Below are 16,441 nucleotides of genomic sequence, written 5' to 3'. Positions count from 1 at the left end.
GAGACAGGGTAGAAAGGCTAGACAAGGACAGCCTGGACTTTACGACACCATAAAGCGAGCAGGGATGGCCTCTAGTGGCCAGACCCCTAGAAAGTCTCTTTCCTATTTTTTAATTTTAATTCTAGTGTAGTTAACAGTGTTATATTAGTTTCAGGTGTATGATATAGTGATTCAACAATTCTATACATTTCTCAGTGCTCATCGTGATAAGTGTATCCCTTTACCTATTTCACCCATTCCCCTACGCACCTCCTGGCTGTTAACCACTAGTTTGTCTCTTTTTTCCTTTGTTCTTGTTTTGTTTCTTTAATTCCATGAGTGAAATCATATGGTATTTATCTTTCTCTGTGACTTATTTCACTTAGCATTATACTCTCTAGATCCACTGATGTTGCTGTAAATGGCAAGATTTCATTCTTTTTTTTTTTATATTTTATTTATTTTTGAGAGACAGAGAGAGACAGCACGAGCAGGGGAGGGTCAGAGACAGAGGGAGACCCAGAATCTGAAGCAGGCTCCAGGCTCTGAGCTAGCTGTCAGCACAGAGCCCAACGCGGGGCTCGAACCCATGAACCACGAGATCATGATCTGAGCTGAAGCCGGATGCTCAATCGACTGAGCCACCCAGGCACTCTGACTTCATTCTTTTTTGTGGCAAGGCAACATTCCATTGTATAAATATGCCACATCTTTATCCATTCATCTATTGATGGACACTTGGGCTGCTTCCATAATTTGGCTATTGTATATAATGCTGCACTAAAATGGAGAGGGGCATATGTCTTTTCAAATTAGTGTTTTCATATTCTTTAGGTAAATAAAAATATGGTAGTTCTATTTTTAATTTTTTGAGGAAACTTCTACTATTCTCCACAGTGAGTGCACCAGTTTGCATTCCCATCAACAGTGCATAAGGGTGCACTCCACATCCTTGCCAACACTTGTTGTTTCTTGTGTTTTTGATTTTAGCCGTTATGACAGGTCTGAGGTGATATCTCATTATGGCTTTAATTTGCATTTCCCCTATTGATAAGTGATGTTGAGCATCTTTTCATGTGTCTGTTGGCCATCTCGATCGATCTCTTCTCTGGTAAACTGTTCATGTCTTCCACCCACTTAAAAAGTTTGCTTAACCAACTGAGCCACCCAGGTGCCCCCAAATTATTTTTTTAATGTTTATTTATTTTTGGGAGAGAGAGAGAGAGACAGAGAGAGAGAGAGAGAGAGAGAAAGAGAGAGAGAAAAAGTGGGGGAGGGGCAGAAAGAGAGGGAGACACAGCATCCAAAGTATGTTTCAGGCTCTGAGCTGTCAGCACGCAGCCTGATGCAGGGCTCAAACTCATGAACAGTGAGATCATGACCTGAGCTGAAATCAGATGCTTAACAGACTGAGCCACCTGGGCGCCCCTTTCCACCCATTTTTAAATTTTTAAAAAAATTTTTAAAAATGTTATTTATTTATTAATTTTTTTTTGAGAGACAGATAGAGACAGCGCCAGCAGGGGAGGGTCAGAGAGAGAAGGAGATACAGAATCTGAAACAGGCTCCAGGCTCTGAGCTAGCCGTCAGCACAGAGCCTGACGTGGGGCTCGAACCCACGAACCATGAGATCATGACCTGAGCCGAAGCCAGACGCTTAACCTACTGAGCCACCCAGGCGCCCCACCACCCATTTTTTTTAATGTTTACTTTTTTTTGAGAGAAAGAGCGTGAGCACGCACACAAGTGGAGAGGGGCAGAGAGAAAGGGAGATAGAGAATCCAAAGCAGATTCCATGCGATCAATGAAAAGCTGGATATGGGTCTTGAACCCATGAACCCATGAGATCATGACCTGAGCCAAAGTTTATCGTTCAACTGACTGAGCCACCCAGGAACCCCCGCCCATTTTTAATTGGATTATTCAACTTTTTGGTGTTGAGTTGTATAAGCTCTTTACACATTTTGGATAACAACTCTTTTCTCAGATATGTCATTTACAAATACCTTCTCCCATTCAGGAGGTTGTCTTTCAGCTTTGTTGATTATATTCTTTACTGCGTAGAAACTTTTTAACTTGCTTTTGTTTCCCTTGCCTCAAGAGACATATCTAGAAATGTCTCCCTTTCTTTTAAAGATGTTATTTCTAACCCCTTCTCAGGGCTGAGGACTCCGGAGAGGGCCAGGGTGCATCACACTCCCTCCAATTATAAATGGATAAACTGTAGCCTGGAGCAGAGGTATTCCCCTCCCCAGGTCACAGGTCACACAAGGAAGCAGCAATAACAGAATAGAATCTAGGTATCTTCACCCATGAGTGTGATTCTGAGTGATTGGTGTTCTAAATGGACACTTGTTTGCTTTTCTTAATGTGTATTTCTGAAAGAGGGAGAGAGCTCGTGAGCGGGGGAAGGACAGAGAAAGGAGTACAGAGTATCTGAAGTAGACTCACCGCAGACAGCACAGAGCCTAAGGTGGGGCTAGAAGCCACCAATCGTGTGATCCTATCTGAGCCAAAGTCAGACACTTAACCGACTGAGCCACCCAGGCGCCCCTAAATCAACACTTGTTTTGAGAGGAGCGAACCATTTAAAGAATCTCTGAGGAGCGACTAATTGGCTCTTAAGGTATTAGGAGAACACCTGGCCTCAAGGGCCCTTTAAGAGAACAAGGCTACAAGACCCACGTGTCTCCCATTTCCGGGATCCTTGCTACAAGCAGTTAATCCCGGCCTACCCTCAAGGTATCTTGGGAAAAGTAGTTCTACATTCCGGCCGACAGAAGGCGGCGGCCGTCTTGAAACTGCATATCCCAGAAGGCTCTGCTCGGCGTCTCGTGGACCGGCCTATGGGCCGGTGGAGTGAACGCCACATCCTGGGTTTTTTAACTTCCCAGGGGATGAGTGACGGTGGACAGAGGTCTTTGGCGACGGCGGCGTGAGCTGCCTGACCTATAGGCGCTGCGCGCGGAGACCGTGGAACCAGCCACACAGCTCTGCTTCCGGCCGGGGACCAGAAGCCGAGGCGCTGCGTCTCCTTTAATCGTCGTGGGCGGGGCGTGGCAACACGACCCGCGTTGCTATTGGCGGCGGTTGGGGGCGCGGAAACTGAACCTGCTGCAACGGCCGACGCTGCCTCGTCCGGCGCCTTGGGCACTCCCGGCCCGCCATGGCTGCGCCTTGCCTGGTAAGTTTCTGCCCGCCCGGACTGTGGGCTCCTGGCAAGGGCGATGGCTTAGAAAGGGAAGCCGGGTTCCGAGCCAGTTCCCTCCGGCCACAGTTTACCGTCTGTGCAAGGGACGCTGGGTGGGGACACGTAGTGAGTACTTTATTGAGTGCCAGACCCTTTGCGGACTCCCGGGGCCGACCAACCAGTCCTTGCTCCCAGGATTTGCATCCTAGCGAAGGAGATACTGGTACCTGTATGTTCCAACTGGAGGTCGAACGTGGGGTCACCTCAGGGCCTCCCTTGGGCTCAGTCTCGCCATCCTGAGCAGTGGATGGTTGGGTAGGGGCTTGTTTAGCGTACACCTTGATCGGAAGGGGCAACCCAGTTGTGCACCATGATCTGGTTCTGGGGCCCTGAGTCTCTAGTTCCTCCAGAGGGAAGCACTCCTAAACCCCTTTTTTTGAGGAATTGTTTAAACATGTCTGGCCTTTGGGCTGGGTTGAGAGGAAGACTGGGTGGTACCCTTAGGCGTGTGGGGAGTTGAGCAGAGGGCCCAGGCTTAGGATCCAGGCTTTTTGACCCCTAACCTAGTTCCCTTCCGTAAGTCCCTCCCCTCTTCCTTCCATATATAAACCACCTTTGGGGGAGATGAGGGACCACAGAGGCTGGTGGTATGAGGTGAGAAGAGTGTTAGATTTCAGAGGCCCTCTGGTCACAGAGGTGCATCTGAACTTGCTTCTTCTCACTGAGCCTAGAGGTGAGCATTATCTTACCCTTGTTCTCCCTAGAGGTTCAGGTGAGGCAGTTGCTGTTCTGTTGGGGGCCCTCCCCCAGCTCTCTCCCTTTCTTGTTGAAAAGGACTCCAGCAGGTGTGCTGTGGGTGGAGCTAGGCACAGGGTCTTTATTCCGGTTACAGCTCTGTGGAGGTGGCCATGGCCTTGCTCTTCCCCAAGGACATTTTCCCCCCAAGAGGAGCTTTTGCTGGCTTCCCGGGTGTGCCTGAAATGCTTTTTTGATGTTCCTGATATTCGGGATAGGAGGAGATTGTTTGCATGGCAAGATTGGAATTCTTCAGATTCTAAGACAAGCTGCTGTTGAGTGGAGAGAGTCTCTGGAGTATTATCTCCATGCCTTCCTGAGTAGTGTCCTAAACTACGGTTTTCTTGACAATCAGCAGAGTGGAGATGGTGGCAGTGGTCCTTGGGTTCACATTGGGACTGAATCCTGAGACTGGGGTTGCTGAAAGACTCCCATTTTCTCTCTTTGGTTCTTTTAGAAAAATAGCTTTATCGAAATATTATTCACGCGCCATAAAATATACTCTTTTAAAATGTAAAATTATTGGTATTTAGTACATTCACAGTGTTGTCCAATAATTGTTACTGATTCCAGAATATTTTCGTCACCCCAAAGAGAAGCCTGTACCCGTTAAACAGTCATTCCCCTTCTCCTCACCAATCTAACTTCATTCTCTATAGATTTGCCTATTCTGGGCATTTCATATAAATGGAATCCGACAAAATGTGTCCTTTTGTACCTGGCTTTTTTCACTTAACATTATGTTTTCCAGGTTCATCCATGTTGTGGCATGTGTCACTTTTTTTTCCATTCCTTTTACAGCTAAATAATATTCCACTGTATGGAGAGACCACATTTTGTTTATGCATTCATCTCTCTCTCTTTTTTTAATGTTTATTTCTTTTTAAGAGAGAGACAGAGTGTAAAAGGGGGAGGGCTAGAGAGACAGAGGGAGGCACAGAATCCAAAGCAGGCTCCAGACTCTGAGCTGTCAGCTAGAGCCTGATATGGGGCTTGAACTCACAAACTGTAAGATCATTACCTTAGCTAAAGTCAGATGTCCAACCACCTGAGTCACCGAGATGCCCCTTTTTTACCTATTCATCTCTTGATGGACCTTTAGGTTTGTCCACTTTTTGGCAATCATAAATAATACTGCTATGATCACTTGCATGCAAGTTTTTGTGTGAACAGCTTTCATTTCTTTGGGGTTTTTACGTAGAATTTGATAACTGTAACTTTTCGAGGAATAGTGAAATTTTTTCTTTAAATTTTTTTTAATGTTTATTTTATTTTTGAGAGAGACAGAGACAGTGCAAGCAGGGGAGGGCAGAGAGAGAGGGAGACACAGAATTTGAAGCAGGCTCCAGGCTCTGAGCTAGCTGTCAGCACAGAGCCTGACTCAGGACTCGAGCTCATGAACCGTGAGATCATGACCTGAGCTGAAGTCAGACACTTAATCGATTGAGCCACCCAGGCGCCCCCTGAAATATTTTTCTATAGTGACTTTTTTCATTTTTTGGTTAAGATTCTTTTGTCGGTTCTGGTTGTTTTATACTTTCATATGAATTTTAAGATCAGCTTGTCAATTTCTGCAAAAGGAGGCACCTGAGATTTTAATAGGGACCATTTGAATCTGTAGATCAATTTAGGAAGTATTGCATTTTAACAAAATTGTTTTCCAAACCGTGAGCATGGATATTTTTTGATTTATCAAGGTCTTTTAATATTTCTTTCAATGATGTTTTATAGTTTTCACTGTATAAGCCTTTACTTCTCTTGCTAATTCTCTTTGTTTCTTTCTTTGTTTCTCTTTCCTCCCTTCTTCCCTCTTTCCTCTCCCCCTTTTCTTTCTAGATTTTTAAAAATGTTTTTATTCTTTACTGAGACAGAGAGAAACAGAGCATGAGTGGGGGAAGGGCAGAGAGAGACAGGGAGACACAGAATCTGAAGCAGGCTCCAGGCTCTGAGCTGTCAGCACAGAGCCCATTGCAGGGCTTGATCCCACGAACTGTGAGATCATGACCTGAGCTGAAGTCAGATGCTTAACTGACTGAGCCACCCAGGCGCCCCTCTAGATTTTTTTTTTTAAGTGCTCTTCGTCCAACATGGGGCTTAAATTTACAGCCCTGAGACCAAGAGTCATATGCTGTACCGACTGAGCCAGCCAGGCACCCCTCTTGTTAAATTATTTCAAAGTATTTATTCTTTTTCATGCGTCATAAATAGAATTGCTGTCATTTTTCAGATTGTTCATTGCTGGCGTGTAGAATAGATATTTGTATATTGCTTTTATTTGTATAGTTTTTTTAGTAGATTCCCTAGGATTTTCTGTATCCAAGATCATGCCTTGGGCATTTTTTAAACCCTCCTAGGTGTTATAGGAAAAGTCTTGGCCCCGAGGCCAAGCTCCATCCTCATCCAAGTTTTCACTCATTTGACCCTGGCTCTTCACAGGAGGACCCCTCGCTGGAGAGGCATTTTAAGGGCCACCGAGATGCAGTTACCTGTGTGGACTTCAGTCTCAACACGAAGCAGCTCGGTAAGAGGAGCCATCTTTTCCTAGGCACTAGGTTATGAGCTGAGAAGGCTGGGAGGTGTGGTGTGGGGGAAGCAGGGCGCAGTGAGGATGCAGGTGCTTCATCTAGACCTGCATCTCACGTCAGCTGGCCAGCTGTCAGGTGCTCCATTCTGCATGCAGTGTGTGAGACTCTGAGGTTGGGGGCCTTGCCAAGGTCACGTCGCCTTTGAGGATGGGACCAGGTTCTGGGATTTTCACTGCATATATTCCAGCCACCTCTTAGGTCTGGCTTGTGGAGTGACCCTAAATAGTGGCTCCTTTTCCTTGGGTCTTCCATTCTGTTGTCCATAGTAATATGGGAGCATCTGGTGTGGAGCAGAGCCGGGTATGCCCGTCATACCACTGCCCTTGCACAGCAGCTGGGTACCCCTGCTTTTTGGCCACTTGGGGGCTCATACATAGCTGTCACGGCTGCAACTTTCTTGTTTCTGTGGACAAGGCTCTCCCTTTATCTTATGGTCAAGGTCCCCTGTCAGAAGCTGTTGGGCTTGTGGTCAGTGTAGACTAAGAGCACACTGAAGTCATTTGATCTGCCTTGGGAATCCCTAGGCTTCTGATTGATGTGGGCCCTCTCAATGGTAAAAGGCCCATTGGGTTGGACTGACTCCCCTGTATGGGGAGGTCTTGCTCTCTAAGGCCCTTAGGGTGTGACTGTGCGGGGCCCTGCGGGGTTGCCGCCTGGGGCTGGCATGTGAAGGGCACCTCTTGGTCTGGCTCCCATGTGGGCCTGCTGCTCAGAGAGCTGACAACTTGTAGATTCTCCAAACCCCAGCTCAGCGGTCACTGGAGGTGTGGCCTGTCGCCTGTCTCCTTACCCCTTCGCCTTGCTAGAGGCTCAAGGCCCACTGGACCTGAGGGTCACAGCATCCCTACTTTCTCAGCCAGTGGCTCCATGGACTCATGCCTCATGATCTGGCACATGAAACCCCAGTCACGCGCCTACCGCTTTGCGGGCCACAAGGACGCCGTCACCTCTGTGAACTTCTCCCCTTCGGGACACCTTCTTGCCTCAGGCTCCCGAGACAAAACTGTCCGGATTTGGATACCCAACGTGTGAGTTACAGACGTTGAAGGGCTCATCTGAGCCTGGGGCCCTGGTGCCAGAGCTGTCCACACTCAGGTCCCCATCCTGGCTCTGGCCTTGTCATAGTGGGACATCTGCCCTACTTCTAAAGAAGTGCCATCAGAAGCTGGGGATCCAGCTAGGGTGGGGCCCTCCACCTGGTGTTGGGAGAGGGATTCAGCCATCTGGAAGGGGTCCCCTCTTGACGCTGTTCACACACAGGCAACCTGTGGGGCACTGGGGTGCTCAGGCCTGCGTCAGCTTGGAGGGGCTCCTGAGGGTGGGAAGAGCTTTGATGTGCTCCTGGGCCCTTGTGTCGCTGTTATGGGTTTCCTGAGTCGGAGCACCCCCCGCCCCCCGGCAGCAAAGGCGAGTCCACTGTGTTTCGGGCACACACGGCCACAGTGAGGAGCGTCCACTTCTGCAGTGATGGCCAGTCTTTCGTGACAGCCTCCGACGACAAGACAGTTAAGGTGTGGTCGACTCATCGCCAGAAATTCCTGTTCTCCCTCAGCCAGCACATCAACTGGGTCCGCTGTGCCAGGTGAGCGCTGTCCTGTCGAGACCTGGGCTTGAGAGGCACAGAGATGGCACCAGGTGCCAGTGTCCTGACCTTGGGCAAACTCTTTCACTACTCTTTCATATTCCTGAGTCTCAGCTTCCTCATCTGTGAAGTGGGAACGAAGAAGTTGTTACATTGTAAATTGTTGAAAAGCTTCAAGCTCATAGGTGACAAGTAAGTTAGTCCCTTGCCAGCCATGATTGACCACCCCTGACATCTGTGTTGATCAGGCCCAAAGCAAGTCAGCAGGGGCTGTTTATGAGCAATAGCAACAAGATGATGTCACGGCTGCCACTATACGTTTTCTTGTCACTCTTCATGGCAGTTCTGCAAGCTTAGTGGTGTCATTCTCATTATGCAGATGAGGACGCTGAGGCTCAGGAGAGTGCAGTATCTTGTGGGGTTAGTGGCAGAGTTAGTGTTTGAACCAGAGTGTGACTCTCAGAAGTTGATTTTGCTTGAGCTGTCAGATGGGGGCCCAGACTTCTGAGGGGGCTGGTCTGGAGGCTGGCTCTCCCTTTTGTGTCTGTGTGAGGAAGTCTGGAGACTCAGGGGACCTGGGAACAGGATAACAGTGCTGATGGTGGGCTTTGGACCACCTTCATGCTGAAAGCATCAGACGTCACCACGCGCAGTGCGGGGGGCCTTGTGCGCCCGACGCTGCTCCCTGCTCCCCATGAGTTAGGCGCCGTTCTTACCCATCTCACAGAGGGAAAGCCACTTGCCAGGATCACTCAGGGTCTGGGCAGGGTGTGTAGCTTTGGTGAGTTCTGAGATTGGGTGGTGGGCGGTACAGAAAGATGGCTGTGGATGACAGGGTGCAGCACCCATGATGGTGGTGTGACTTGTGCCCTCCCTGGTTCAGGTTCTCTCCCGACGGGCGGCTCATTGTGTCTGCCAGTGACGACAAGACAGTCAAACTGTGGGATAAGACTACCCGGGAGTGTGTCCACTCTTACTGTGAGCATGGCGGGTAAGTCACCAGACCCTGTCCCCCTCTGGCACTTCAGGGGCCCCAGCAGCCTCATGCGGAGCCACGCCTCTGCTACGCTCTGTCTCTGAAGCTTTTGCTATGTGAATGGGAGGTTCAGCCTCACCCTCATCCCCACAAACAACAGGGGTGCTTAGCTTCAAGGCGTGTAGCTCTTGGGGCCTCTCCAGTTCTCCGAATTGTGACATGTCTATCTGAAAGCAAGTGACCCTGGCCCTGGACCCCCCTAAATTATGTTAGTATGTTACCTATGGTGATGGCTTTCTGAAGGAAAAAGCTTGTCAGGTTCTTGTAAGTTCTTGGAGGCTGTTCATCTGGTGCCACGTCACCAGGAGAGGGACTTGCCTGCTCTGGGCTCAGCGAAGCCCAGCGTCTGCCCTCCTCAGTTGGGCTTGGGGCCCCGAAGACAGGCTCCTCCTGAGAGCTGGCGGTGATACCACCCTGGCTGGTAGGTGTGGGTGTATTGAGGGCCCTTGGCCTGTCTCCTGGAGATGGGTGAACCAGCGACCCTGGGGCACTGTTGGCCCTTTGGGACTGGGCCTCAGCTGGCAGGGCTTGCCCTGCCTCCTGCTCTGATGAGGGCACCAGCTCCACCTCTGAAAACCACTGAGCCATCGGCTCACATTTGGGCTGAAGACCATTTTATCTACTTGTATTTAGAAGTAGATGTTGGGATTTGCTCCCTGGCGAGGCTACCTCTGCTTACTGCTAGCCACTGTTCTCACCCTTTCCTTGCTATTCCTTAGCCATCTGGTAAAGAAACAGGGCAGAAGAGAGGTATTCTGGGTTGAGAGGACAGCCTGAGCAGGCACGCAGGGGTGGGAAAGTGCCAGATGTTTTCAGGTCTGTTCTGAGCCAAGACAGCCCTCCTATAGCATGCGGTGGCCCCTGTCTTTCCAGCTTTGTCACCTACGTGGACTTCCACCCCAGCGGCACGTGCATTGCTGCCGCCGGTATGGACAACACAGTGAAGGTGTGGGACGTGCGGACGCACCGGCTCTTGCAGCACTATCAGCGTGAGTGTCCGTGAGCAGCCACGGCGGGACGGTGTGGAGCCAGGCGTCGGGCTCATTGCCGTGCTGCTTAAATGGGCCTGAGGGTGGCCCTGGTCAGTGCGGAGAAGTCCCGGGCCTGCTGGCATCGCCAGGGGCGAGTAGTCTGTGTTGTGGCCATGCCCAATTGGGACATTGGCGGATCATGGCACTGCCTGGTGTCCCCAAGCCCTTTGGTGCCTGCTCACGAGCTGACAGTGTCTTGTGCACTGCAGGGCCGGGTGAGGAGCTCTTAGTGGCTCTCTGGCGGGGCTCTGCTCAGGTGCCACTACTCAGGGGCTGCCCACGCTATTTGCCTCCAGGTGAAGGGGACAGATCTCTCAAAAGAGGTCAGTGTCTGGAGACCTTGGCCACTTTTGGCCTCGTGATGTCCTCCACAGATATGGAGCCATGAGCCATGTGGAGGGTCAACTTAGGCTAGAGGCCAGGACACAGGCCCTGCAGTTGTGTCCCTGATTTAATTGTAGCCCTTGGGAGGCAGAGCAGGAGGCCCTCACTGTGGGCTGGCGTTAGGCTGCAGCTGGGAATTGGAGCAGGAGCTGACTCCGGTGTGATTAGGAGGTGCCCGCTGAAGGTACTGGCGTATGGAGCTGTCTTGAGAGCAGTGTGACTGGGCAGGGCCATGAGTCACCTCAGTGGTGGGGATGTGGCCAGGGAAGGAAGCTGGTGAGGCGCCACAGGATGGCCCCTGTGCAAGGAGCACACAGAGGGGGGCCTGGGGGCCTGGGGCTGAGACCAGGGAGGGGTGGAGCTGGAGTTGTTTGAAGACCCATGGTTGTTGACTTAGGACTGGGCTTAAAGTCCATGGGCCACTTCTAGAATTCACACCTGAAAACAGGACAGATGCATCTGAACAAAGATGTGAGGCTTGGCATTCAGACCTTTCCTTTAAGCCCTTTCTAGCTCATTCTCAGATGATGAGGACAGCACTTTCTTGAGGTAACCCTAGCAAACAGACCTCCTAAGAAGGGAGAGAGGCTCCTGGTCTTGAGAAGCACACATAGTGGTGGTGGGCTCCGCAGCCAGCCTCAGCGATGCTAGTTGTGTGACGTTGGAGAGGTCACTTGACTCCTCTGAGCACCTTGGGGCAGTGTTAGGGCTGCTCTCAAAGGTCCGTTGGGAGGGTTACGAGTTGGTCTGTATGAAGAACTTAGAGAGTGCCTGGCAGAAAACAGAAAACGGGCACTATGTTCATGATGATGCTGGCTGGTGCTGCCAAGTCTTGGTTCTGGAGTCTGGTCTGTGGGCAAGATGAGCCCCATCAGTCAAGGCCTGCACTACCCTACACCACCACCAGGTGGCAGAGGCCAGCCACTTAAGTGGTTCCTTTCTCTACAGTGAGCCCTGGGGTTTGTCCCAGATACCATTTCAGACAGAGCTTCTAGAACAAAGCAAATATGGGGTTTACCTTGTACTTGGAGACCACACCTCTCCTTCCTCTCCTTCAGGGTTAGGGCCCTCTCTTCTGGGCCAGGCCTGGATTGGAGATTGGGCACCATCTGCACAGTTGACTAGGGGAAGTTTGGCAGGTGCAAAGGAGTGCTGGGCAGAAAGGCGCCTCTGAGTGTGGGTCAGGAGAGATGGGAAGGTTAGTGGCATAGGCTGTTTCCTATCTGTAAATGGGGTGGTAATAGTACTTTATGGGGTTTGTGAAGAACTGTTGGGAATCCACATGAGGATTATAATAGAGTGCTAGAAACATGGTTTGTGCCCTATAAGACTTCATTTATTTATTTTTTAAATTATTTTGTACCACATAAATCTTCACATTGTGGGGAGAGGATCTCTAGCTGACCCTGGGAGGGTCCAGCCTCACCTCTGATGGATCAGGAGCCTGGACCTGCTGTTTGAGGGGTGCACCAGTAGGTATCCACTGGGGAGGACCTTGAATGCCATACTCTGGCCCATGGTCCCAAAGATGCAGCGTGGCTGGCAGTGGTGGGACTGTCCCATGGTTTGCAGAGTGAAGGTACATCTGAGAGGACAGCAATGCTGAGTGCCTGTGTGGGTGGATCTCAGCACTGCTGAGTGTCTGGGTGATAGTCCGCCTACACTGCATGTCTGAGTGAGAGCTGGGCATCCAATAGGGCAGGGTTCAGGCCCAGGGGATGGGTTTTGGAGAAGGAATAGAGTTGGAAGGTGATGCTGTGGGTAGAGGGGCCATTCCTGGGGCTTGAGAAGGTCTCAGGCCATATCCTGGGTCCCTGGGATTGAGGGGCCATGAAGGGAAAGGTCCACAAAGCAGTTAGTGTGAGGGGTGGGAGCCCCCTCCCATCATGGCAGGGCGGAGGGGGGCAGAACCAGTGGAGGAAAGCAGAGTCTCCCAAAGAGGGTGGTCAGGAGGCAGAGTGATGCAGAGCAGTTGAGGGGGCAGCAGATGCTGGGGAGAGGTCCCTGGGGTTTTTGAGTGAGGAGCAGGCTTGGCATTGGGGGGAGGGATCTGTGACTGGCAGGACTGGGGAGGCAGTGGGAGGTCTCAGGTGGCATCAGGAGCCAAGTCCTGAGGGGGCCTTGGGTGCATGAGGTTGACGGGCTCTGCAGAGAGATTTCAGTGAGTTTTTGCTTTTGTCCTTTCCTCTGTGCCAGAGCTACTCAGTGTCTCCTTCCTGAGCCACCCCATTATAGATCAGAGGCCTCGCGTGGCTTGGAATACCCTGTACACAACTGGGTGTCCTCAGCTCCCTGCCCAGTGCATGGCGCGTGGTAGGTATTCACGGGGCAGCAGTGCTTCCCACTGCTTCTAGATCACCCTCTGTGCTGCTAGAGTGCCCCGGCCAGGTCTGCTCAGGCCTAGTGGCTCCCCTTAAGAGCTCCTCTACCTGAGAGGCTCTCCCTGGCCCCTTCGTAGCAGCTGCTCCCCCACCCTTGGAGGTGCTGGGGCATCTGTTTGGGGGCCGATTCCCCCAGAAGGTCTCCTGGCCCTCTGACAGCAGACACCTGAGCTATTTTCTGTCCCCGATTCCTGGGAAAACCAGAGGAGAGTTTTTAGGGACACCATGACACTTGGTGACTCTGGGTGAGAACCAGGCACTCCTGAGTGGGCTGTGGGCACATGAGACTGTTGGGCTTTTCTGAGACAGTTCGATTCATGCTACTGCAGTATGTGGGCAGCAGTCGTAGGCTGCCCGTGTCCAGCTACCCCATGGCTGTGCTTTCTGGAGGACGCTTCCTGTCCCATGTTAGGTTGTTGGGAGTTGCTCTGGGCAACAGTGCGCAGCTGGCACCATTTTGCTCCGGCAAGGAATTTCTTGGCTCTGGCCTGTCACTGTGGGGAGCAGTTCTGGTTTCCCAGTTCTGCAAGGAGCCGGTGGGGCTGTTGGAGCCCTCGGAGCGCTCGTCCCCATGGAGGTGAGTTCGGCTCCAAATGCTCTGAGCCCACATCAAGGCTGTTTAAACATCTGAGCAGCAGCCCCCATCCGGAACCCATAATGTGGTTTGCCGTTTACAGGCACGTGCAGGTCCCAGGTAGATGTTAGGGCTGCTCCCCATTTCAAAGATGGGGAGTTTAAGGCTTGCCCACGATCACACAGCTGGGAAGTTGGGGGTCTGCGTCTGGCATTCTGTCCACCACCCCTTGCTGGGTTCTTACACTGTGTTGATTCTAGTTATTTACTTCCTGAGGCCTCTGGGAGGCCTTGGCTTGAGCCTCTCCAGAAATTCCAATTAGAGCTCAGTTCCAGGTTCTCTGTCCCTCGGTTCTTTTTTTTTTTTTTTTTTTTTTTTTTGACATTTGTTTGTTTTTTGAGAGAAAGAGACAGAGGGGGAGCAGGAAAGGGGCAGAAAGAGAGAGAGAGAGACACAGACTCTAAATCAGGCTTCAGGCTCTGAACTCTCAGCACAGAGCCCAATGTGGAGCTCGAACTCACAAACCTTGAGATCATGACTTGAGCCGAAATCAGTCACTTAACCGACTGAGCTGCCCAGGCAGCCCCTCCATTGGTTCTTAACACACCCCTCTGTCCTACCTCACATATAGTCATGAAGGATTTTAAGGCAGCTGTGCAGCCGGTGGGGCAGGCCTGTACTCTTCGCTTGGTTTCTGAGACCACAAACGTTCGTCAGGAGGCAGTGCCCTGTCCCACCTGATCTGGCCAACTCATTGCCTCCTTTCCACCATCCCCAAGTGGGCATTTATGTGACATTCACAAAGAGGGGAGAGTTTTGAGCATCCTTCCCTGCTAGGATCAGAGCACCTTCAGTGTATGAATCTGTAGCCCCTTGTAAACCCAAAGTCGTGGGTAGTGCAGTTGCATATCATGAGAAGCCCCCCCTGGGTGAAGTGAGCTGAGCCCTTTGGGATGAAGGTGGGGTAGGACTCAGTCCGGTGCGGCCTGCTTTAGAAAGGCACCTCCTACTTGGGTACCTGGGGGTTCTCTGGGCTCCGCAGTCAGTTTGGAGCCTACTGGGCAGTGGGCCAGATTTGCAGGGGCTTGTACTCGTGGAGCCATGTGGGCAGAGTGGATTGTGGGTACCTAGGACTCTACGTGCTGCCCACAAGCCATGGCCAGTTCTCAGGGCACGGTCTGCAGTGGCCTCGATCCCACCCTCTCTGGGCTCCTGGTGGCGTGTAGAATCTTGATGTCAGTATACCTCTGACCTTGAGTTGGAGTCTCTCTGTTGCCAGGAGTCCACAGCTGTGCCCAAATGGCAATCTGCCATCAGATAACTGCCATGGAAGCAAGAAGAGGGCCTGTGAGCTTTGGGCTTGATGAAATGTGGATTAATCCTGCACAGTCACTGCTTAGGACTTAGTGGTGGGAACCTACCTGGGGGACTCTTAGGACAGGGCCTCCCTAGAATGGCTCTCCCACCTCTATAGAGCCAGAGCGGCTGCCCCAGGCTGGTGGGGCTGGTGGGCAAGGCAGGAGAACGAGGAGGGAAAGGCAATAGGTCTTGGCGTCTGGTATATCCTCACCCCCCAATCTGAGCCGCCTTCTGGAGTAAATGGTTCCAGATGTTTCCACCCCAGCTAGGAGGCCTTGGATAGTTCTGCCATTTATAGTGGAGCTGGGCTCATGGTGCCCTTCCTCTGGAAGAGATTCCCTCCCCCGGTAGAGCTACCCAGGTGGGAGGCCCTAGCATGGTATGCACATTCTGACCCCGCCAGCCTGGTGGTGCTGGGAAGCCCTGGGCTCCCGAGCTCACCCTCCCTGATCCGCCCTCCAGATCCTGGCTGCTCCTCTGCCAGCTTCATCTCAGGTGGGCTGGGGTGGCGTTCTTTCCAGTACAGGCTGCCAAGTGCCGCAGAAACGAGAATAGAGTGCCCTTCTCCAGGCTCAGGGAGGCAGACGTGCCAGGGCAGCATTTGGGGAGATGGGGTATAGGACGGCTGTTCTGCTGTGAGACTGGGGGAATCAAGGCTCCCCTGGGGGCAGCTCATGGTGTTTTGGCCCTCCTCGCACCTCGCTTCACCACTAGTGTGACCCAGCAATCTGGTGGGCACAGCTGGCCCCTCCGGAGTACGGGGCACTAACTCTTAGCCTACAGACTCACAACCTGAAGTGCTGGCAGGGCGATGCCAAGCTAGGCCTGGGCTCCGTCTCCCCGGACACAACTGTCTGTTCAGGGGAGGGAAGGATCTATTTTGTTTTTTAATGTTTTATTTTTGAGACAGAGAGAGAGAGAACACAAGTAGGGGAGGGGCAGAGAGAGGGAGACACAGAATCCGAAGAAGGTTCCAGGCTCTGAGCTATCAGCCCAGAGCCTGATGTGAGGGTCAAAGCCATGAACCATGAGATTAAGACCTGAGCTGAAGTCAGACGCTTAACCGACTGAGCCACTCAGGTGCCTCCACACCACACTTTTTTTTTTTTAATTTATCTATTTTGAGAGAGACAGCACATGTGAGTGGGGGAGGGGCAGAGAACGAGATAATCCCAAGCAGGCTCTGCACTGTCAGCAAGGAACCTGATGTTGGGCTTGAACTCACGAACCATGAGATCACGACCTGAGCTGAAATCAAGAGTCAGATGCTTGATAACTGAGCCATGCAGGTGCCCTGGGAAGGATTTGCTTTCTATTATTTACCCAGTTGTGTAATCACAGTGACTATATACTGATGGTTAAAAAAACATTTCTGGAAGTATGCAGAGTAAAAACTCCCTTATTTCTATCCAGCACAGGACTATACAGGAGGGCCCTACCTGGAGCTTCTCTCCACATCCCTCTGCACGTGTGTGTGCCCCTCCACATGTGGGTGGTGACAGTCACACTCTGCATTGCTAATGTTCTTTCTGCTATTGCCTGTGG

At 51.5% G+C, this 16,441-nt stretch overlaps 1 protein-coding gene across 4 annotated transcripts in view; it reads left to right on the top strand.

Moving 5' to 3' along the window:
- Positions 1–2,780: 2,780 nt before the first annotated feature.
- POC1A (POC1 centriolar protein A) overlaps positions 2,781–16,441 on the top strand; it is a 73,994-nt gene continuing 60,333 nt past the window's right edge. The window contains exons 1-6 of one of the 4 annotated variants that reach the window (XM_029918516.1): positions 2,781–3,163; positions 6,401–6,485; positions 7,406–7,577; positions 7,952–8,131; positions 9,015–9,122; positions 10,041–10,156. In XM_029918516.1, coding sequence (XP_029774376.1) covers positions 3,146–3,163; positions 6,401–6,485; positions 7,406–7,577; positions 7,952–8,131; positions 9,015–9,122; positions 10,041–10,156 — 679 coding nt within the window. In that variant the 5' untranslated portion in view covers positions 2,781–3,145. Of the gene's footprint in view, positions 3,164–6,400; positions 6,486–7,405; positions 7,578–7,951; positions 8,132–9,014; positions 9,123–10,040; positions 10,157–16,441 lie in introns of those variants that run through there. The other 3 variants (XM_029918514.1, XM_029918513.1, XM_029918515.1) reach the window with 3 other exon arrangements.

This window comes from Suricata suricatta, chromosome 12, assembly GCF_006229205.1.
Source record: "Suricata suricatta isolate VVHF042 chromosome 12, meerkat_22Aug2017_6uvM2_HiC, whole genome shotgun sequence".
Taxonomy (NCBI): domain Eukaryota; kingdom Metazoa; phylum Chordata; class Mammalia; order Carnivora; family Herpestidae; genus Suricata; species Suricata suricatta.
The sequence above is the reverse complement of the archived record's forward strand: the minus strand, read 5'-3'. Positions and strand labels throughout refer to the sequence as shown.